Source organism: Strigops habroptila, chromosome 8 (assembly GCF_004027225.2).
Source record: "Strigops habroptila isolate Jane chromosome 8, bStrHab1.2.pri, whole genome shotgun sequence".
NCBI lineage: Eukaryota > Metazoa > Chordata > Aves > Psittaciformes > Psittacidae > Strigops > Strigops habroptila.
Window position 1 is genome coordinate 33,459,628 of NC_044284.2, and position 22,218 is coordinate 33,481,845.

General features: G+C 39.8%; 1 protein-coding gene across 6 annotated transcripts in view; it reads left to right on the forward strand.

Annotated features, from left to right (window-relative positions):
• Window positions 1-524: 524 nt before the first annotated feature.
• Window positions 525-22,218, forward strand: part of FXR1 (FMR1 autosomal homolog 1) — a 39,250-nt gene continuing 17,556 nt past the window's right edge. For 4 of the 6 annotated variants that reach the window (XM_030496071.1, XM_030496072.1, XM_030496074.1 and 1 more), the window contains exons 1-8: window positions 525-684; window positions 10,849-10,901; window positions 15,029-15,122; window positions 16,060-16,131; window positions 18,865-19,013; window positions 19,447-19,540; window positions 20,404-20,520; window positions 20,620-20,790. In XM_030496071.1, coding sequence (XP_030351931.1) covers window positions 634-684; window positions 10,849-10,901; window positions 15,029-15,122; window positions 16,060-16,131; window positions 18,865-19,013; window positions 19,447-19,540; window positions 20,404-20,520; window positions 20,620-20,790 — 801 coding nt within the window. In that variant the 5' untranslated portion in view covers window positions 525-633. Of the gene's footprint in view, window positions 685-815; window positions 835-1,093; window positions 1,117-10,848; window positions 10,902-15,028; window positions 15,123-16,059; window positions 16,132-18,864; window positions 19,014-19,446; window positions 19,541-20,403; window positions 20,521-20,619; window positions 20,791-22,218 lie in introns of those variants that run through there. The other 2 variants (XM_030496075.1, XM_030496076.1) reach the window with 2 other exon arrangements.

The window sequence follows — 22,218 nt, forward strand, 5'->3', positions numbered from 1 at the left end:
AAAGCAGGGTGCACGGGTGAATGACGGGCACCATCTTGATTGCACTAGGCGACACGCCAGGCCGCCTGGGGCGGCTCGGGAACGGAAGGTGTCCCCTAGGGCCCGGCCTTCTGAAGAGATTAAAAAAAAAGACAAAACAAACAAAACACTGCATTTTCCCTGCAGCGCTGACTGCGGCCTGCAGCGCCAGCGCCGCTACTTCCTCCACTGGCGCACGCTGGGCGCTCCCACGGGGGCCGGGCGAGGCTGCCGGGCCACCTGCGCCTCAGGGCAGCCGGACCTCCGGATCAGCGCGGGCGGCTGGCGATCCCCCTCAACCACCGCACCGGCCACTAGCGGAGAGCGCGCGACAGCCGGCAGCTCCCACTCCCGCCGGCCGCGGCGGGGGGAGGCGGCGGCGGCCGGCAGCCCTGCCCCCAGGGAACGCCCCGCTTCCCCTGCAGTGAGCTCCCCCCTTCCTGCCCGCGGCGTGGTCAGACCCACCGCGCGCCGCGGGGGAAGGAGGGGCGGGGCGGTGCCGAAGCCGCCCCCACCCCGCGGGGGGCGGGCGGAGGGGGAGGGGGAGTCCGGCAGCGCTCCCCCCCGTGGTGACAGTTTCTAGAAGCACGTCCCGGCGTCCTTTGCGCTCTCAACATGGAGGAGCTGACGGTGGAAGTGCGCGGCTCTAACGGGGCCTTCTACAAGGTACCGGCGTGGGGAGGGTGCGGCGGCGGGCCCGGCGCGGCGCGGGTAGCGCGGGGAGCGGCCGCCCGGCGGTTCCGCACCTGGCCGCAGGCGGGTGGCCGGCAGTGGCCGTGGGGGAAGCCCCTGCGCCGGGCCGCGGAGGAGGGGAAGGTGAGGGGGGAAGGGCGTTGGGGGAAGGTGTCTGGGTGTGGTGGGGGCGGCAGGGGAGGGGGCTACGGAAGGGAGCGGGGGGCGTCGGCGTGAGTGGAGGGGGCCGAGGGGCGGCGGGGATGGAGCGGGGCGGCGGTGGCTGGGGAAGGTGGGGACGAGGCGGGCTGATAAGGCACTTCTCAGGGGAGGCTCGTGTGTCGGAGAGGGAGAGCGCTGGCTGGGCCGAGGGAGAGCAGATGCACGGCACCGGGATTCGCTCAGCCTTCATTTTGGAAAGTGCGGGTGGGCGTGGGGAGGGTATTTTTGGAAGAAGTAGGGGCTTTGGGTGGGATGGGCTGAACTGAGCAGATAATAATAATACTAAAATATTTTAAATAATTCTGTAAAGATTTCGAGTTTATTTATGTCATCGGAAAGCTTCCTTCGCCATCACCCTCCCTGGAATGTCAGGATGTTAGAGGATCAATGCAATATACTCTCAGCTGTTGCCCGTCAGTCATTTTCCCCTAAGCCTGGCTTCAGATGTTTAAGAATCCCAGCTCTTTTTATGGCAATAGCCTTCTGTCTTCCTTTCCAGGAGGACTGATTCCAGCCAGTATTGTGAGCATGCAGTGTAGTTATGATCTGGGAGTATTAATCTCAGGACTCTCTCTAGCTATTGTGCCTAACGACATGCACAGTGTGCTGTTGCACATGCAGTATTACACTGGGGGGGGGGGTGGAGTAGGGGGTCTTTTTTTCCTTTTTTTTTTTTTTTTTTCCTTTCTCTCTTTCCCTGGATTTCCTGTGTGCAGCTGTGGATTTGGCTTCGAAGTCATGTGGTCATTGTACAGTATGTAAAGGCAGTTGGTGTTTAAAGGATTGTAACCAGCTGACTTCAGGAGTTAGTTCTTTCAACTGGCTGTCTATTAAAAGAGACAAATAGGAGATCCTGTTATAAGGAAAGAATGTAATGAGGTAAGCTATATCCCCTTACTAGGTAAGCCTCTTAAATTTTTTCCAAAATCAGTGGATTTTAAATTTTGTAAATTGGATAAATTTTTAATTGGACTTGAAATACCACACAGAAACCAATGTCAGAGTCTTTCATATTTAGAATGGGATACTCCCAATAGAATTGATTTTATTTTATTTTTTTCTTTTGCCTGCCCATTGGCCCAGATTTTGGAGACACTCTTCTTAGCTTTCCATTTTTTACCTTGCGATCTTAGACAGCTTTAGTTGTTTCTTCTGCTTAAGAGGAATGTGAGACTAATGGGAGCATTAGGTGTACTGAATTCTTGGACTGAAGGGATCTGTGTGCATAGAATTTATTACAATAAGCAAAATTTAAAATCTGCAATGGTGATGTCTCCTCCAAAGTCAATGAAAATTGCCAAGCTTGGATCAGGACTATCACGTGGCTTTAGCCCTATGAGCAGTGACGAACAAAAGCAAAAGTTTTACTTAAAAGTGGCATTAATGGCTTTCAGATCAATGAAATGGCGATTAAGTCCAGTGATGGCATTTTCCTGCTGAATGAAGTGAATTTAGAGTGATTGGACCCATAGGGACTAAAGCCCCAACTCAATAATCCGCTGTAAATGTGGAGGAGGGGAAAACCCTGCAGAACCCCCCAAAAAATGAAAACCTAATAAACCAAACTGAAACACAATTTCAGAAGGTTATTCTTGTGAGCTAAATGCAGTGAGTGACTCCATTTTGTGAGTCTTACTGTTGAGGTAGGCAGAGGTTATGTGCACATTTTGGAACTAAATGACACCACTGGTAACTTTCTGTTTAAAGTTTCTGAAGCAAAGGAGGCAGGTGTGTGTCAGTCTTATTTAGAAAGTATCCTATTTTGGACACTGACAGCACTGATAGTAGCACTTGTAAGATAATGGGAATAGGTTCATCTTGTCTAAGCCCCATGTCACCGTATAGAAAGAAGGTGGCAGAAATTTTCTGAAAAGCAGAATTTGTGTAAGATGAAGTTTGAGGTTTGTCCTCAGAACAGCCTGAATTCAGATTGATTACCACAGCATACCTCCCAGTAAATGAGATGAGAAGGATCCTGCTATGCCAACAGAGATAAACCCCAAATAATTATGTAAACAATTACATGTCAGATTTTTTTTTTTAATGAGTTGTTAATATGATTTGCAATTTAGCTGTGGTAGAATAAATGTAGTTATTAAATCTGTTGGAACATTTTAGTGGGGTTTTCAGTAGTTATTAGAGGTAGGACCATCGTAAATTATGTTCTTTATTGGTTCTGTTGTTCCTATAATAATATTTCATTTTAGTAAAATTCAGTTTTAACAGGGAATTCTTCATATGTGTAATTATATGTATACACGATAGTTGTTATAAATTAGTAAGGAAAATTATCTTCTTTGTTAAAATACATGAAAAGTCTAAACATTTTTTTCATGATGCGTAAATTGGCAGACAGTAACTGTGGTTGTGGCAGAGACCCCAAGTTAACATTTTTATGCTCTGTCCTGTACAAAAAATATTATAACCTTTTATTTATAAATTTCCAAACCAATTTAAAGGTTGGTTGGGGGTTTTTTTGGTTGGGGTTTTTGTGTTGGTTTTTTTTTTGTTTGTTTGTTTGTTTGGGTTTTTCTTTTTTTTTTTTTTGTTTGCTTTAAATAAGGAATATAATCCAGAGAACAGGACAGCATTTACCTTGTATTTTATCTCAGGTTTGCAACCAGTATACAGTGGAGCCAGTGTTTAGCCACTCCCTGTGGCTCAGAAGACTTTGCATATATCGTAATATTGAGCACCCACTGTCTTTAGAGGACAGATGGCACTGATGGGGCTCAGAGTGGTTATGGTCATCTGAAAAAAAGTGAGGTTTGTGTTGTGGAACAGGGAGGAGAATGGACAGGGTTAATGAACCCTGCTAGTTAAGGATTTGCATATATTAGAGGTGTGGTTAGGGCTTCCTGAGGGCAGAAAGGTTGATGCTTTGTAGGTGAGTGCTAGATTGCAAGTTTTCTTTTTTTTATCTTTAGGATTGTAGATTTTTTATTTTATTTTTTTTAATTATTATCTCTTTTTAATGTGAAATGGCTAAAAATACCTGGATTTTTTGGCCTCTAAGTGGGTTGGAGAGAGTGAAAGTTGAATACTCCCAGCCTTATCTTGGCATGACTGCAGCATTTTCAGGATCATGGTTCTCTGTGTCATTAAGATCGTTAAGTAATTCACAGAATCACAGATGGTTGAGGCTGGCAGAGACTGTGGAAGGTCATCCTGTCTACACTCTGCTCAAGCAGGGCCACCTAAAGCCAGTTGCCCAGGACCATGTCCAGGTGGCTTTTGAGTGTCTCTGAGAATGGAAACTCCGCAACCTCCCTGGGCAACCTGTGTTCAGTCGCCCTCTCAGTAAAAATAAGTAAATAGTGTTTCCTGACATTCATGCAGGATCTCCTGTATGTTTGTGTCCATTGCCTCTGGTCCTACCGGTTATGAAGTGTGTCTGCAGCTCTGGGCAAATTCATACAGGAGCTGTGTTTCAGTGTGTGCCCATTGCCTCTGGTCCTGCCAGTTGTGAAGGGTGTCTGTGCAGCTCTGGGCAAGAGCAAGACAAAAGCTTCTGCTCTGTGCAGTATCTCAGCCTGCATATGCCCACTTGTATGCAAATTAGAGCCCTCTTCTGCACGTTATTCATGACTTCAGATGTCAGCTTACATGAAGCACGTTGGGCCTTACAATAAAATGAGACCAGGGTACCTAAATTGAACACCAGATAACGGTCCTCTGAAAAATCCAGTGTGTTCCTCATTGTAGGGACTTGGAAGTGCTGAGAACTTGACTCGTGTGTTGCATGCTCTTGCAGTCTTTCTGTTCTAGAATAGTAACTCTGTAGATTATGCCAGGGCATAAAGTAGATAAAAATGTGAATTAGAATGAAACTAAACCTTTAGTTTACAGGTTCTAAAGTGCTTCCTTCTTGGTATGTTCCTCTTTCAAGAGGTGCAGTTGTTCTGATAACAGGACTAACCGAAGTGCTGGTAGTAGGAATTGGTATCGGTCTCAAAGTAGAGACTAGCCAAAATACTACTAAGGGAAAAATGATGAAAGAGAAGCATGCAGCATTTCTCCATGTGTACGTTTTCAAAGCATGATGAGCTGTTTGGTGTAAGAAGAAGTTTATGTATCAACAAAAAAGTATAATGGCGTTTTAATTTTCCTTACTTTTTTTCATTAGTGGCTTTGAAAACAACTCTGAATTCTCTTGTATGGTTCTAGCTTGATGGATATCAAGGTGGGAAACTGTCATTAAGAGTGTAGCTTACACAGCTGTTTGTACCCAGTACCCAGTTACCGCACCAGGAAACATGGTAGCTGGAATGACTGGTTTTTTGTTTTGGGTTTTTTTTTTTTTTCCTTCAAGGATCTCTCTGTCTTGCAATGGTCAGCACTTATTTATTATATCTAACCCTAATGGGTGGGAAATTTTAGAGTTGTGCCTGATCTCTTGAAAGTTGTATAGACCAGTGCAGAAAGTATGTGTAGTCATTACTGCTGTTGATAAGCCATTTGCTTGCCCCTTTTAGGCTGATAAAAGAGAGATGCCACAGGCTGTGATTATTGACTGCTGATGTACATCATCAGTGGAGGGTGTCTTTCAGGAGCTTTGCCCTTTGGGAATATGTATATGAAGAAAGCAGTATAAGAAATGTGAGTCATTTAGGCTTTCATGACTAAGCCTAAACCAGGGGATTCAGCACTGAAGCTCTTTCATAACTGTCTGTCATAAGGACCCTTGAATTTACAAATTATAATTATGACTGTGAGTGGAAGTAAGCAGTAATGTTACAAATTAAACTGTGGTTGCTAAAATTGATTTAATAGTTCAGGATCTCTTACCTGATGCATGCTTGTAATGTTTATGTTTTGTGGCAAGGTGGCTTTCTTTTATCAATTCCTTGTATAAGCAGGTGCAGCTAATCACTTGTAATGAAAATAATACTTTATGAAGTTCAGTCTTTTTTCCACGGATTTGATTATTTACAGGTTTCCTGGATTTGCTTTGATTTTTTTTTTTTTTTTATTATTATTTCCTAGAGGAGTCAGCATGTGATATATCCCTTAACAATAATTATTTAATGTATTCGTTACATGAAGCAGTTATATGAATGTTAATTAAAAATACCGGCAGTTCTTGCTTCTGAAAGGAGTGAAAGGATTGGTAATTGGATATAGGTTTCTTGACCTTGATGTCACTGATTCAGAAACAGTCCATCGTACCAGATGCCAAAGTGTTTACTGTTTGAAATTTGCTTAGCAGTGGGTAAGGTGATCTTAGTATAGTTTTTAGCGTGCAGGTATTTGTGACTCAAAAGCCAACACTGTGGCTATCCTGGGAAGAATGTTTGCCACTAAACTAACATTTCATTTTTTAGACTCTGCCATCCTGCTTGGGGGTCAGATAAACTTAAGAAAGCAGGATGAAAAGGGGGCTTGGATTGCTTTTGCCTGTTATATGGATTTTGTGACTTTGGCTGGAACTGGATTTAGAGAGAAAAAAAGTGTGTGTGTTTATATACACACATAGACATACAGTTCATTCTAAGGGCATGTCAGTAAGTCTTGATCCGTTTATGTTGTCAGCAGATCCTAATCCTAAATCTATGAAGAAAATCCAGGTAAAAAGGAAAGAGTGAGATGAACTCTCAACTGTAGTGATTTTGGTGGCAAATGGTCTATTGATAGTTTCCTGTCCTTTTGTTCATACTTAAAATGGTGTGGCCCTGTGTTAGGTTTGCTGGATCTCTGATCCCAAAGCTAGACAAGAGTCCTAGTGATATCCCCTCATTTTACAGGTGCTGCTGTTGGGAGCCTGGCTTCTGCCAAGTGAGTGGCAGAGACAGGTCTGAACCAAAGTGTCTGGGGAGCCAGCACATTAATAGCCTGTAGTACAGTGTAGTCTCTTGTCTGCCTCATGAGCTTGGCTGCAGCAAGCAGGGCGTACATGGACTTGCAGAGATCCAGCTCACAGCATAAACCAAATGACTGACACTGATATCTGGACAGTCCAAATTGGAGGTCTGGCAAGATGAAGTCATGTCAGTTTTTCTTCTGTTCCTGCCCTCAACAGTTTCATATGAGTAAAAACACAGGTGTCATGTAAGCTTACTTGCTGATGACACAGTTCATCACTGTGGTTTTGATGCCAGTGTATTGATGGTGTGTTTGGTGGTCTGTTAGCTCTGCCTCATCACCTCTGTTTGGAATTGAGGATACATGGAATGGTGTGTAGGAACATAGAACATTTCAAACTTTATCTATCTTAGGCAACATTGATAAATTAAATTTCAGTAATGGAGTTCATTTGTTCATGAACAAAACTTGTTCATTTGAGCAAAAGTTAAGATAATGCATGATGGCTTAATTTAGTAGAAAATGTTTTGATACGGTATCAGACATGGCTAGCTTTGAGTACATATCTATTTATATAGGTTACCTCACTGGTAAAGAACTCCGTCAAAACCCCTAGCTGAAAACTAGGATATTAAGGGGATGTTATAAATATTATAAGTGTGCTTGGTATTGCAAGATACCTTAATGTCACAGGTGTTTGTAAAAGCTTTTTAAAAAAAAAAAAAATAAAAAAAAAAATACCAAAAACCAAACCAAACCAAAACAAAAACCAGCTAACCACAAAAACAAAAAACCCAAGCTCTAGGCTCTTGCAGTACTTTAAAAATTACATTAAATATCATCCTGACATGCATGAAATCTATTTCTCTGTTTTTATCTAGGAGTTGTAACAGATGATAATGTGTATAGTAAAGGTCAGGGTTGTAAGTAGGAAAGTAGTATGCAGGAATTTTCACTTTTGACAAATGTTTCGATGATACTTTTGGCATGTTTCTTGGCAATAATGAACAGTTTCTTATAAAACTATTTAAAAATCTATATTGAATTCTGATTATTTCTAGCTGTCTTAAAAACGAACCATATAATCTATAATACCTCATAGACTGCTGTGCTTCAGTTATTGGAAATACGATTTCTTATCCACAGCTATAGAGAAATCGGTAATAGAAGGAAGAATTGTACTTGGGATTTTTTACTTTTATGTTACTCCTTCACTATTAGTCTTTTCTTTGTACAATTAGACTGTGATCAGATTTTTTTCAGGCCTCACAACAATATATTTAAATTATGTAATTTTATTTAATGCTTTACGTATGTCCATTTGTGAACCTGAGTGCATACTTCATAAACACTGTATTTGATTTTGGGTGTTTTTCATACATAAATACTGTGGAGTGAGAGAGTTTGAGAATGCTAATTCAAAACACTATTCAGATAATTTCAAGCAAGTTACTGCATGCAGGTCTGCTAGCCATGAGTCTGCATTATATTCTCATGTGGGAAGAGCAGCACGCATGCTGAAAGACTTCCTTGTGTGAAGCAGTTTCTGAAACCCACATGGTAGTATAAAATAACACAGGCTGTCAGAATTTGTACTTTTGATTTTATTAAGAAGTGTTCAGTGTTTCTGTTTGTGCAGCTGACATTGTGCAGTGTCCGCTGTTAGTCTGCTGCTAGTCATATCTCTGCATTAGTGTTCCATTTAGGCTTTCCCATTCTTCAGTAGGACATTCCCATTCTTCTTTAGCTTGGAATCAGTTGTGAATATTAAACTTGTTTGTACCATTCCTGGAAAGTCAGTGTGGTTGGGATTCCATTTTTCTGCTTCTTTTGTCTTAGTAATGAAACTGGCAGCTACTAAGTGGATTCAGGATTTTCTAAACTCTGCAGAGCATTATGTTCTGAATGTTTTTCAGATGGTTTATCGTACCTGATCTTGAATCTCTTGGTTCTGAAGTTCTATTTTTTTTACCAAAGGAAAGATAACTGAATTCAGATCTGTAGAATAATTTTTTACCTACTGTAGGCTGACCATAGAAATGAAATACATATTCTGCCCCCTACCATGTTGAGTACTGTGGGAGCATATAATAACATAAATAAGAGGTAAGGTTCAGTGATGAAATAAAGCAGCATAAAGAGGCGAAGACTAATACTGAATCACAGATTCCTGGAATGCAGATAAATAGCTGTCCATAGTAGGTAGTTAAATCTCCTCCTGTAAATACTGCTTTCTGTTGATAAGTTGTCATTTGGCAGAACGTTGGACTGCATTAACTTGTTATGCAGTGCTGTGATTTGGGTGTTTTGTCCCTGGATAGAGTGTGAATGAATTTTAGTAGAGCAACTCTTATTATCTGCACTTTATGCCATGTTAATTCATCCCCATGTTGGAGTGTGTTTAAAGGGGACATTAGTAGCCTAAATTTAGTAAGAATTCTGCTTTATCACTGATGTTAGCTAACACATACTTCAGGCAGTTAACATTTTGTGAGTAAGTACTACAGGTAACTTCAGTATTCCTGTCCAGTTTACCTGTCCAGAAACTCTCTTTAAATCAAAAAGTTCCTGATGACAGGTGTATTTTATTGCCAACTGTTTCAGTTGCTTACCTTTCAAAGACGGAGATTTGCTGTGACCTGCTTTGTTCAGGGTTGCCAGTATGCTTTCTGCTAGAACCAGTCTTCTGTGTTGCTGCCAGATGGTTTTGAGTGAACCTCAGGGAGGAGAAAAGCAGGGTTTGAGCAAATGCCTTCACAGCATTTCCCGAGTACGGTTGAGGTAGAAGGAAATTTGTTTATATAGGCCCTTTGCAACCAGCTGTCAGTATGGGCTCCTTTGCTGTCCGTTGTTACATTGAGGGATCTCCCCTGTCAAAATTTATCTCTCCCTGAGTTGACACATGATACCTCTGTGGGCTGGCTGCTCCTTGCACAGTTTGATATATTCTTCATCCTCTTCAGCTGGCAGTTTCTTAAGTGAATATAATCCATTCAACAGATTTCTTGGAACTTCTCTTAACATAGCTAGGCAACTCTCTTACTCCTTTAAAACTGCAGGGTCTTCCTTGACCTCTGCTTGGGCAAACACCAGGCAGTAGCAAAAGCAGGAGGGAGTATTTTGAAAGATCTTTCATGTCCCTTTATCTCCATTTTTTGTAACGTGCCTGCCTTCCTTAACCAAGAGATGTAGGAACTTAAGTTCTGCATCGACACTTAAGTACAAGTGTATCTATCAGATTATTCATTGTCTTTAGTTTTTTGACACCAGCAGAGCCCCCAAAGAAGACCTTTGTTTTTCAGAAGAAAGAAAGCGGGATTTCCCATCAATTGTTCCTGATATCATAATAATGTGACACAAAAACCCCCATGAAATACTGTATTCTCTCCGTTTTCCTGTGAGGTCCTACAGGTATTTGTCTCGTACAGTCCCCAGTTTAATAGTTCAAATGATACCGTAATTGCCTCTGTGGCAGCCTCTATTGCCAAATTTTATCCAGACTTCCTGTCATACTGTTCTGAAGGAACCAGAGTTGTTTGGGATTAAGTTTTGTGTTGAGAAGAACACCTATAAAGCAAATAGTGCTGTGCACAGCTATTTGACGTTGTATGGTGAGTTGTACTAATGGCCCTGGGCCTGGATCTCACTCATTTTCATGGAATCATAGAATAGTTACGGTTGGAAAGGACCTTAGGATCATCTAGTTCCAACCCCCCTGCCATGAGCAGGTATGCCTCACCCTAGCCCTTGTCGCCCAAGGCTCTGTCCAGCCTATCCTTGAACACTGTCAGGGATGGGGTATTTACCGCTTCTCTGGGCTTTTGTTCCTTTAAAACAGTTGTGCACACCTGTAGATAAAATTATAAATTCTGATAGTGACTTCTCAGTTGTAAGTGTGCTGGCTTGATTCGAGCAGTCATTGAAACAATCCCTGTGCACTGTATTTCTTGGAATAGCCAACTAAGAATATCGGCAACCGTATGCAAACAGTGGCTTTGTGTCTTGGAACTTTGCTAGATTGGAACCACAGCATTAATGGTGGTCTGCTGTTTGGCTTAGTTTCAGGCTGTATTGAAATTGCTGCTCTGTCTTAAATTCACATGCATTCTTACAACAAAACTTCTTCTGTTTTAGGGATTTATCAAAGATGTTCATGAGGACTCGCTCACAGTGGTATTTGAAAACAAGTAAGTACTAAAAAAAATCATTTGAGTGTTAGGCTGTTATTTTGGTTTTGTGGTTTTGGTGGTGGTTTTTGGTTTTCACATCAAGAGGAAGTAGATTTCATTCAAGAAAGGTACACTTGTACAGGCTCACTGTTCACTATTATAGCTCACAGTCTCCATGAACTCTCTTCTTGAATCACTGTATCAGAATTCAGCTTATAAGTTACTTCTTTACATTTTCTGATACCATTAGTGATGCCTGTATATGTGACAGCCAAATTGAATGAAAATAATAGTCAGTTGGCAGAGGCCTGATACTCTGACACTAAAGCACAAAAAGGTCGAAATACTGAAGTACTTCTGTTAAATGAACAATTCTCTACATGTCTGATCTGAGGAATACTGATCAGTGTTCTCAACCAGAGAGAAACAGATAGAAGTATCCTGACAGTGATTGCTTTTTCTTTTAAACTACTAAGAAAATAAATATATATGTGTATCTAGACTAAAGATCCAATTTTTTTATTTTTTTTTTTGTTGGGGGGAGGAAAGGAGTGCAAATCTGGAGAAAGAATTATCCATGAGGCCCTTTTCAGTTAATATATAATCACAGCAGTCCTACTAGGAACTTGTAGTGGCAAGTCAAAAATAATCCATGGGGTGGTAAAGTATAAATGAATACCTGTTGTTCAGTGTTCAGACTGATAACACCATGGATTACCTGGAAGAATATTCTGGGAGCTACATCCTCTTTCCTGTTTCCCTTCTAGTTGCTAGGTGGAGATCCTAAAACTGTGTCAGCTTTTGATGTGAAAATTGTTACTAGACTCTGCTAGTGCCAACCTGTAGATTAGTCTTTGAGCCTTTCTTCGAGAAAGATTGCTGGGTAATAAAGGTAATACTAGGGAGTGTGTGTTTATAAACAGTATTTTATAGTCCTGAATATATAATCCTAGGGGGGGTGTGTGTGTGTATATTATACACACATATGTATATGTATGTATATACATGTGTATAAAAATAATTCTCAGGAGGGGGGAAGTAATCCTAGGGTTTACCCTGTAAATACAGCCTTTGTTTCTTTCTCACCTGTGTTTTCTAGCCCTTCTTTTATGAAAAACAGCTAGAGAATGAGTTGGCAACTGTAATCTGTGCTAACACTTACTGAGGTGGTTATGGAAGTTTGTTATTACTGTCTCTTAGGTTTTCATACCCCTACCCCAAAACCCAACAAACAGAAAACCAAATCGGGTCTTTCATCCCGTCCATGGTCTGAAGAGATATGACAAATCTTCAGTTTTGTATTCAAATCCATATTGCTTTTCTTCAAGGTAGAAAGCTCTTTTCCTTCAAAGCATATACTTTCACATCAGAAACCAAGTAAGCTAAAAGAACTGCCTGTGGTTCACAGCAGGGGTCTAATTGTTGGCAAACATGTTTCTAGTGTTTAGTATCTGTGTGTTTTACAGAAAGTCTGTCAGAAGCAGCCATGTTCCAAAAACAGTGAGCTACAACATATGTAGTGTTTTGACCAAAAATATGTCTTACCAGGAAGCGTGTATATGGTTCTGGTCAAATTATTCTGTGATGTGAATCTGAAAAATTATCATATTTACCAAGTTAAATTCCTTAGGGCTTTAGTAGAAATGAAGCTGGCAAAAGTGTCGTGTCCTGAAATGCATCATTCTGTTAGATAGTGATCAGCAATAACCAAGTTAACACATCAACTCTGCTAAAGGCAGTCTAAATGGTCAGTTTGCATTTTCTTCTGTTGTTAACCAGTCTTCATTTACAGCTATTGTAAGGTTGCCAAAGTTGATGTACTAGCACAGATTGATAATGATGATTTTGTGGCCATAGCAGTAGTTAATCTCTGGGCAGGTGTCCTTGATCCTTTTGAGAGACGTTTTTTGCAGGTAGGGAGGTGAATGAGTGCAGAAGCTTCAGGAACCAGAAACTTCTATTACAGTGTAAGACGGAAAATTGGATCTTGAGGTGCAATTTCATATAGGCCCATTGGATTTTGAAGCAGCCATCTTGAAAGAAAGACCTCTCTCATGTAAGAAGCAAGCACCTCCCTTTTTTTGTAATTTGTGCCAGATATTTGGGATAATCCATTAGGTGTAAGTTCTGTCAGATCCTCTTAGTAGGTAATTTGTAGCCAGTCAGAAGCCATTTCTTAATACATCTTGTTTTGCGTTTCAGCAGTGAGATACTCCAGTTTTGGTCTTTTTTGACATCAGAACTTTGGCTCCTCATATTTGGAGAACTGAGCCTTTTGTCCACTTTCCCATTGTTTTAATAAAAAATACCAAAACATCTTGCAGCTGATAGGGATAAGTCATTATTAGCCCATCTGTTTCTAGTGGATGCAGTTCTCTTTAGATGATTAGAGATGGAACCAAATTTAGCCTACTACAACTTCAGTCAGATTTTGTTGAAGGTACAAAGTCTCTTCAGTTGTAGCATCTCATTGTAGGCAGTTCATACCTTTATGTACACTCCCATTTGCTAGATTCTTTAACTACAATGCGCAGTTGAAATTCTCAAGAGAATTTTGAGCAGCTCATTTGAGTTTGCAACATTTTTGATCCTGTTGTTCAGTTATGATTATTATGCTCACACTGTTTCTAAACTGAAGTTTTACGTAACTTAGCATTGAAGGAATGCATTTTGTCGTCGAGTCTTACTATTTGCCTTTGCATCTATGAGAGTAATAACTTCACAAATGCAGGAAGGGGGAAGGAAACACCCAAACCCTGAGGTTTGATCATTACAGTTGCAACAAGGACAATTGAATTGCAAGTGATTTTTGCCAGCCCCCTTCACCATTTCTGAGAAATAGAATGAGGTGTAAAAAACATTTTATGGTCAAAATACCTTCTGACTTTGACAAAAGCTATCTGTAATCTTCATGGGTTTTTCTTGTTTTTCAAAGTTGCGCTATAATTAAAAGAAAAATAGTGTATAATGATGGCTAGAGCAATGCTATATGGATACCTTGCATTTTTATAAAGTGAGGTACTTGAGCATAAGCTGTCATTTCAGAGGAAACATAAATGTATCCATCTCATAGGGAAATGCCCTTTGCTCTTAAGGCTGAGACTTGTTCCACTAATGTAGGCTGCTGTGTCTGCATGTATTGGAAGTAAGCAAGACCAATTACTTGCAGTAATCCTTATTTCAAGTTGGTTCTGGATCCTGTCTGTACCTGATCTGAACTTCAAGATAGGCATAAATGGTGGACATCGAAATGCTTTAACAGATATTGTTGAAGTCCCTCAGATGTTCTAAATCACTATGTTTCTTTGGGGGGTGTTTTTTTTCACTGGTTTTATTTTAACCTGTGTAGAGTCTTCGGTGGGTTTCTGACTTAAAAAGTGAGGAACAGCTGATGGTGTTCTGTGGCATTTACAGAATAGAAGGAAAAGGAATTACAGGAGAACACTGAGGATGTGAATTGCTCCAGTAATCTTTGTAAAATGCGCCTAAAATATACCCTTCTACAAGTAAAATACTTTGTAGAGCTAGCTACAGTAAAATATATAGCGTTTAGGTACAAGAAGGTAAAATTTAAATTTTATATGCCTAGTAGTAATTGTTACTGATAAGCAGATATAAAGGTATGGTTTGAACTGAATCTGATTGCCAGGCACTTATTGGGGAGTGTTAGCAAGCTTGTAGGTAGAAATGTAAAATTTTGTTAACGGACAGAGTCAGATTTTCATGATACACGTAAAACATTGATTGTAAGCAGTTGAAATGTTAAGTACGAGGTGAAGAAATGGATGAACCCCATGGTGCCCTGCAAAGATAAGCTTATATCTGTATAAAGGCGTTACGACTTGAACAGTAGAAATGTAAGTACGTCATCTAATAATCTTTTCACTGGGGTTTTATGAAAGCCATTTAGTGAACCCAGTCAAGTTAAAATTTTTCAGTTAATTTAAAAATTTTGTCATTAAATAACTTCCCAGATATTATTTTTGTTGACAGAATTGTTCATTTGCTTATAAAGCTTGTGTGTGAGGAAACAGACTTGATTATATGGAAAGCATGAGTTTTAACTAAACTCAGAGTTCTAAAAAAAAACCAGAAAAAGACAGGAAAATTCCAGAAATAATGTGTAATGCCTCTTCAACTTCCAGTTGGCAACCAGAGCGCCAGGTACCCTTTAATGAAGTCAGATTACCGCCACCCCCTGATATCAAGAAAGAAATTGGTGAAGGAGATGAAGTGGAGGTGAGTTTGTCCTAATGAACTCTCCTGATAGGTAACTGATTGTCCATTCAAAGTGGTGATGACAATTTTAAGTATGTTACCAAAGTGAAGATTTAAAATGGAGCATGTATCTAGTAATGGTTTTATTAGTCTGTCACTGTAGTATCTTTAGTAATTAGTGTAAATCTGCTTTTTATTTTACTTGTTCTTAAAATCAAAGTAATGAGTTGTTTTAGGATTCCTTTATAGGTTTTGGCTAGTAATTGAAGAAACAATGTAGTACAGGTGCTGGTTTTTTGTTATTTTATTTGAAGTACCTGCTATTTGTTGTCCTTGTGAGAGGTTAAATGTAAAGGATTATTTTCTGTCTCCTTGCTTCTCAAAAGTTTCTTATTTAGTCTGCTTGCAAATGACTTTGGCCTGTTAGAAGTGTATAAGGAGTAAATGAAACTTAGAGAAGATGAGGAAAGTTTTAGAAGTTGTATATTCTGTATCTGATCTTGCATTAACTTGGTAGAGTTTGTTAAAAATGGAATATGTAGTCATATGGTAACTTAGTTCATTTCAGTACTAGGTATATCAAGCAAGCCAAGGACAAAACAAAAATCTTAATTATTGAGTTACTTTTTATGTGTGAACCTTCAGTGTGAAGACAGTGTTGGAATTTAGTGAGGAATTACCCTGGAATAAGTGTTGAGCCAAGGTTTCCTCTAGAAATTTCTATTGGATTATCAGTAATGTATGCAAATGCAATCTGTCACAATCCTCCTCGTAGGGCAAAATAATAAGTTGTGCAAGAAGCACGTGCCTGGGTAATTAATACAGAAGTTATTTTTGTGGAGAATACTGTGCCATTTTAGTGAAAATTAGAAAAGTTGCAGTGTTCATTCTTCATTGTTTGTGCTGGCAAGTGAATTGTGTATGTGCTTTCAGTGTTTCTTACTGTTCTCATTTTCAGGTTTACTCTCGAGCAAATGACCAAGAACCCTGTGGCTGGTGGCTGGCGAAAGTTAGAATGATGAAAGGAGAGGTAAATTATTTTAAAACCTACTGATTTCATGCTGTTTTGTTAAATACAGTAAATGTGAAAGGGCGTTGTGGTGGAAGAACTATGACTGAAGTACTACAAGTACAATACTATGACAAAACAGAGTTGTAAGCTGAGATCACTTTGCAATGACCCATGCTACATTACACAGCTGAGGGGTTGTGTTTTTATAGCTGAGCAAGTCGCTTCCATAATTAGTAGTTTAATTGCTTGGGAGACTGTATGCATGCATAAGAACAGGGCTTCTAACAAACCTACTTTGTGAGCCGAACTTGGTGCTAAAAATTAAGTTCGCCTTAATTTTTATTAATTATTAAAAATTAATACTTTAACCTGTGGTTAAAGTATTTTTAAACTTCATAAATTAAATGTACTGTAGCTATCTGTGTGTTGCTATGGGTTCTTTTTTGTGTATGTGTTTCTACTGAGCGTAGCAAAAAGACTGTGGTTGGTTTTGCTTTATACATAGGTCAAGTTTAAATTTTCCTGTTGGCTGTTAGTTGCAGATCAAAGTAACTTGTAGATTCAGACACTTAAATAGGGCTGTGGCAGTGTCTCGTAGTCTCATTAGAGCTTTATTTTTTTTAAATGACAGCAAGAGAATTTAACTTCATAGTAGGAGAGATCCTGTCTTTTGATGCTTCTTCTGTATTAGATTACTAAATTGAAAGTAAACAGAGTTAAGGAAAAAAGTCCTATTTCTGATATTGTTTTAAAAAACTGACAACAAATAGTAGCTGCTGTTGACTTCTGTAAGGGCAAGGTGGTGGTAAACAGTTATCAGTGTCTTGATCTTTGGATGAACAGCTTGTTAAGAGAATGAGAGAAAAGGAGACATTTGTGGCTAATCTGCTTCTCTTGCATGTCACAGGAATTTGGAACTTTACCATCAGTTACCTTGCGATGCTGCTTATTTCAGAGAAAAGTCTGAAGAGAAAATGTTTTTAAATTCTGAATTTAAATTCCATTTTATCCATATCTTAATTTTCAAGTACTTTGACGGGGGGGAAGAAATTTGTTCTTAGATGGCTGGTGTCTTTATACAGTGTTGCCAAATTATCTGTTTTATGGAATTGTCCCCCACAAAACCATTCACGGTTCTATTTTGGCTTCTTTGTACAGTCTTTAACATGGTTCATTGGGAAAAAATACTCAATTTTTTCCCTCAAATGTGAAATTCACAAACAACCCATATATCTGATGATTGTTCTGACAATCAGAATTATCTTTAACTATAGCAGTTAGGGGTTTTTTAAGCATATATTGGTAGTTGTCTTAAATTTAGTCTGTTTAGTATTTATTTTTCATTATTATTCCTTGTTCTGTGGTAAGTTTCAAAGCAGCTTTATATGATCAGGATGATAATTGGGGCTGTTCAGCCTGGAGAAGAGAAGCTGGTGGAGACCTCATAGCAGCCTTCCAGTATCGGAAGGGCCCTACAAGGATGCCATAGAGGGACTCTTCATCAGGGACTGTAGTGATAGGACAAGGGGTAATGGGTTTAAACTTAAAGAGGAGGAGTTCAAGTTAGATATAAGGAAGAAGTTCTTTACTGTGAGGCTGGTGAGGCACTGGAACAGGTTGCCCAAAGAAGTGGTAAATGCTCCATCCCTGGCAGTGTTCAAGGCCAGGTTGGACAGAGCCTTGGATGACATGGTATAGTGTGAGGCGTCCCTGCCCATAGCACGGGAGTTGGAACTAGATGATCTTAAAGTCCTTTCCAGTCCAAACCATTCTGTGGTTCTATGATTCTGTACCTAAGCTAAACTTAAAATTGGAGAATAGCAGGTGGAAAGGTATGTCATGACCTTAGTGATTTGCTTCTTCCTGTTAGTTGAGTATATTATGTGTGTTAACAAAACCGGTTCCCAGTTTTTCGGGGATGAAGAGGAGAAAGTACTTCTGCACTCCTAAATTGCATATAGGTGGAAGGGAGGATAGGACAAAGCTGCATCCCTAATACAAAGCTGGGCTTTGAGGATACTGTGCACACAAGCTTCTTTATGCTTGCGTGTGTTAAATGGAAGTGTAGGAGTAGATTATTGGTGCCTCTTAAATCTTCTTAGTTCTCTTTCCTTCCTGAATTTGGGATAGTGTGTATCAAAACATTGAATTTTTATTTTCCTTTTGATCTTACATGATGAACAGGTAGTTTGTCCATTGTATCAGTGTGTTGGGTTTTTTGGTGGTGCTTTTGGGTTTTTTTGTGGGTTTTGTTTTTTGGTTTTTTTTTGGGGGGGGGGGTATGGTTTGTGTCTTTGTTTTGTTTTTGTGTTTTGTGGGTATTTTTGGTTGGTTTTTTGTTTGAACTGTTGGCAGAGCAAATATTTCTGTGAAGAACAAATTACATTTGCTTTTCTATTAGGTATTTTTTTAGAATTAGAGCTCTAGTAAATGTTTTGAATTTTGGAACTTGAACTGGACTAAATTAGGTATTTGAAGAGGAATGGGCATGAGGAAAATCAATCAAAGATGCTTTTGTTGGGGACTGAAATTACACTGATATGGTGCCCTGGCTTCACTGAGGTATTAAATGGGGACTGAAATATATCCAGGTTCATTTGTGTAGAATTGTAGTATTACATCAACTCAGATTTATGTTTTAGTTTGTGTATTTGTTTTGTACTTTCTTGGTGATGCTGGTAATGTTACTATGTCTTGGTTGTTCCTTACTGAAGTTAAAAGTAAAAAAAAAATAAAAATATTCTTCCATAGTTTTATGTCATTGAATATGCTGCTTGTGATGCCACTTACAATGAAATCGTCACTTATGAACGACTCCGACCTGTGAATCAAAATAAAACTGTCAAAAAGAACACCTTTTTCAAGTGCACAGTGGATGTTCCTGAAGATCTGAGAGATGCGTGAGTAGCTCTGCACCTTTTAATAAGGCATTTACTGTATTTGCGGGGGAGGAATCCTGCTTGGCTTATATTTGAGCGAGCAATGTACTGGTCCATCAAAACCTTGAGGGTGGCTGTGGTGCTACAGTAGCTGGTTTGGAAACTACTGACTGGAATCTCTGAGCTTTTGGGGTGAGGACAAAACGCAAGTTCTGAGATGGGAGCTTCAGGTCTTGCTTTAGGCTTGTACAGGTGATGTGATCACAGAGGGCCTGTGGTACTGAGACTTGCCAAGTAACCACACTGGCATACAGTTCACAGAGAAATAACCTCTGCAACCACGTTAAGGAGAATGGGGATTTTTCCAGTTTCTGAAGTTTGCTGAAACATTGTTGATAGTATACCTTCTGTTTAGATGCAGCTTGTTGAAATAACAATCATTTTGTTTCCTTAGGTGTGCTAATGAAAATGCACATAAAGATTTCAAGAAAGCTGTGGGAGCATGTCGAATTTTTTATCATGCTGAAACTGCTCAACTAATAATACTGGTAAGTAATTATTTCTGTGTAAATGTTGCATGAATTTTCAGTGCACTGTTTACGGGAAGTATATAGGCAGCTGTGTATCTGTATGGAAAAAGGCTTAGTTTGCCAAGCTATGTAAATTGTGAGAAAGTTAATAAGATCTGTTTACATTTAATCTTTGGGGGTAGGCCTTTTGGAGGGGCTACAGGTACTACATTGCATACAGCCTAAATTTAGGAGCAGCTTTCAGTCTTGTTGTTTTTATGACTGAGTGATATTTCACTGATTTGTGAAGATGACTCAAAGCTAACTGTAGCTTATTCTGCTCTGGAGCAGTAGCTTTCCCCCCCATACTGTATTATCGTGTGCACTTCCACTTACAGCTGGGTTTCCATCTGAAGAACTGTGCCAGTTCAGCATAGCCTTTAAGGATTTGTTCACTTAGATGCTTCTGTGACCGTTTTCTCTTACTGTGCAGAATTTTCCCAGCATTAATTTCTCGTCACAGTTCTGTTTATATTATCCATTTGAACCTTGCTCTTTAAAATCTTCCTTGCTTATCTCTTTGGCTCTGCCATTCAGACAGCAAGTGACATATATATGGTAGAATATTTAATTTGTTTGGGGATCATCAAGGGGAAAGAGTCACCGTGTATATCCAGCAGCAAAATCTTTAGAGTAAAATATGCTATGAGTGAGAACAGAAAATTGTTGGCTTACAGAGGCGGTGCTGAATTTCTTGTGCTTTGTTTTGAGGAAGAATAATGTCCATGTAAGTTCTGGGAATTTAGATCATGTGTATGATTTATTTTAAACTGGTTCCTGATTTATCCTCTAAATGTGAACATACGTAAAAAATGAAACTTCGTGTTCTTTCTCTTTTGTAGTCTGCCAGTGAAGCAACAGTGAAGAGAGTGAATATACTGAGTGACATGCATTTGCGCAGCATTCGTACCAAACTTATGCTCATGTCAAGAAATGAAGAAGCTACAAAACACTTAGAAGTAAGCCATAGCTTGTAATTCTCGTTACTTGAAACTGAGCACACAACAGTATGTCACATTGAGTGCATGTGGATGAGTCTTACTTTGTTTTCCCTTCAGTGCACAAAGCAGCTTGCTGCAGCATTTCATGAGGAGTTTGTAGTCAGAGAAGATTTAATGGGACTTGCTATAGGAACGCATGGCAGTAACATACAACAAGCCAGAAAGGTTCCAGGAGTTACTGCCATTGAACTTGAGGAGAGTACTGGTACTTTCAGAATCTATGGAGAGGTAAGAGGGAAACTTTATATGAATCTCATGAGCATTTTGCTCTATATCTGCTTTAAGTGGTGAGAGCTGTATTTATGAATTAAGAACTGGACATAGCTGATAGTTGTCTGGGTGTCTATGTAGATGTTCATGGTATGGCAGCTTGTACTACATGTATTTGAAGTACAAGACTCTGTAAGATGTGTACTGCCCTAATCACTCCATGTGCTGATGCACAAATTCTGTAACAACTGCACTGTACATCTCGGTCAATCTGGCAGAAGTATTGCTGCTATTTTACTTGCTCACAGATTATTCTTTTTTTTATCCCCCCCCCCCGCCTTTTTTCTTTCCCCATTTCAGATGTGTGTGCTGTTCTTGTTGATTCTCTTCTACCCCCATTTCTAGTTCATGTGTGTTTTGCTGTGTGTTGTCTGCTCCTCTGACCTAGAAAAAACGTGTTAAAGCCTCTATCTGCTGCTTCTAACCCTTTTCATTTTGGTAGTTTAATGCTGACTTTGGCAATATAATACTGTTTTGCTCCAAGTTAATTCCATTTGTATGACTCTTACGTGATGTGCTTTAAATCTCACAAGTGCCTTGAAATGTACCTGGTCTTTGGACCAAAACAGTGATCCATGTAGGAGGCAGTAGTCACCAGGGCTTTGTCAGAACATTTCTTGAGGGTTTTTATCCCATGTTACCAACTCCACAGGTGTCACAAACACCTGAGTCTCTGGTGTTAACACTTTTAGAAATCCTTGGTTGTCTACCATTTCAGGAATCTGTGGTCTTGAATTATGCTGTGTGCATGTCAGGAGTAGAACTAGTTTTGATGCAAGGGTCAGAGGAAGTTGATCCTGCTGAGAGGAGGACAAACTTTTGTACTGTTCAGTCTTGTTGAAGTTCTGTGTCCTTTTTGTGACAACAGATCTTTTGATCTAGTACTACACATAGTTAATGAAGAGGATTCAGACAAGTTTAAATGCAGTAGAATGTCTAGTGTATTCCAGTTTCAACCTCTTTAACATGAATGATGTGGTGCTGAAACTTGTGGAAAGGTTATGACTGTCACCAGCTTCTTACAGTAGTGCAGAGCAGTGATTATAAATGCCAGATGCCCCCTAAATAAAAATGCCTTTAGACACATCCAGCCTTGTCCTTCCTAGAAGTGGTAGCTGCTTCTAAAAAAGCCAGGCAACCTAAATATTCCATGTGATGAGGGCTTCAGCATCTGGGTATACTTATCCACTCTTTTTGCCTCTTTTCAAATTGGCAAGCAGCCAGGCCCTAATGGCTATATGCACGGGCAGACAATTTTAAGCTGACGTATGTGGGAGTAGTGATCCCGTGTCCTTGACACTGTAGTCAGGATCTGAGGGACTCCTTAGCTAATGTTTTGTATACAAATAAAAGTTCAGTCTTGGGGCCAGAACCTTTGAGGGGAAG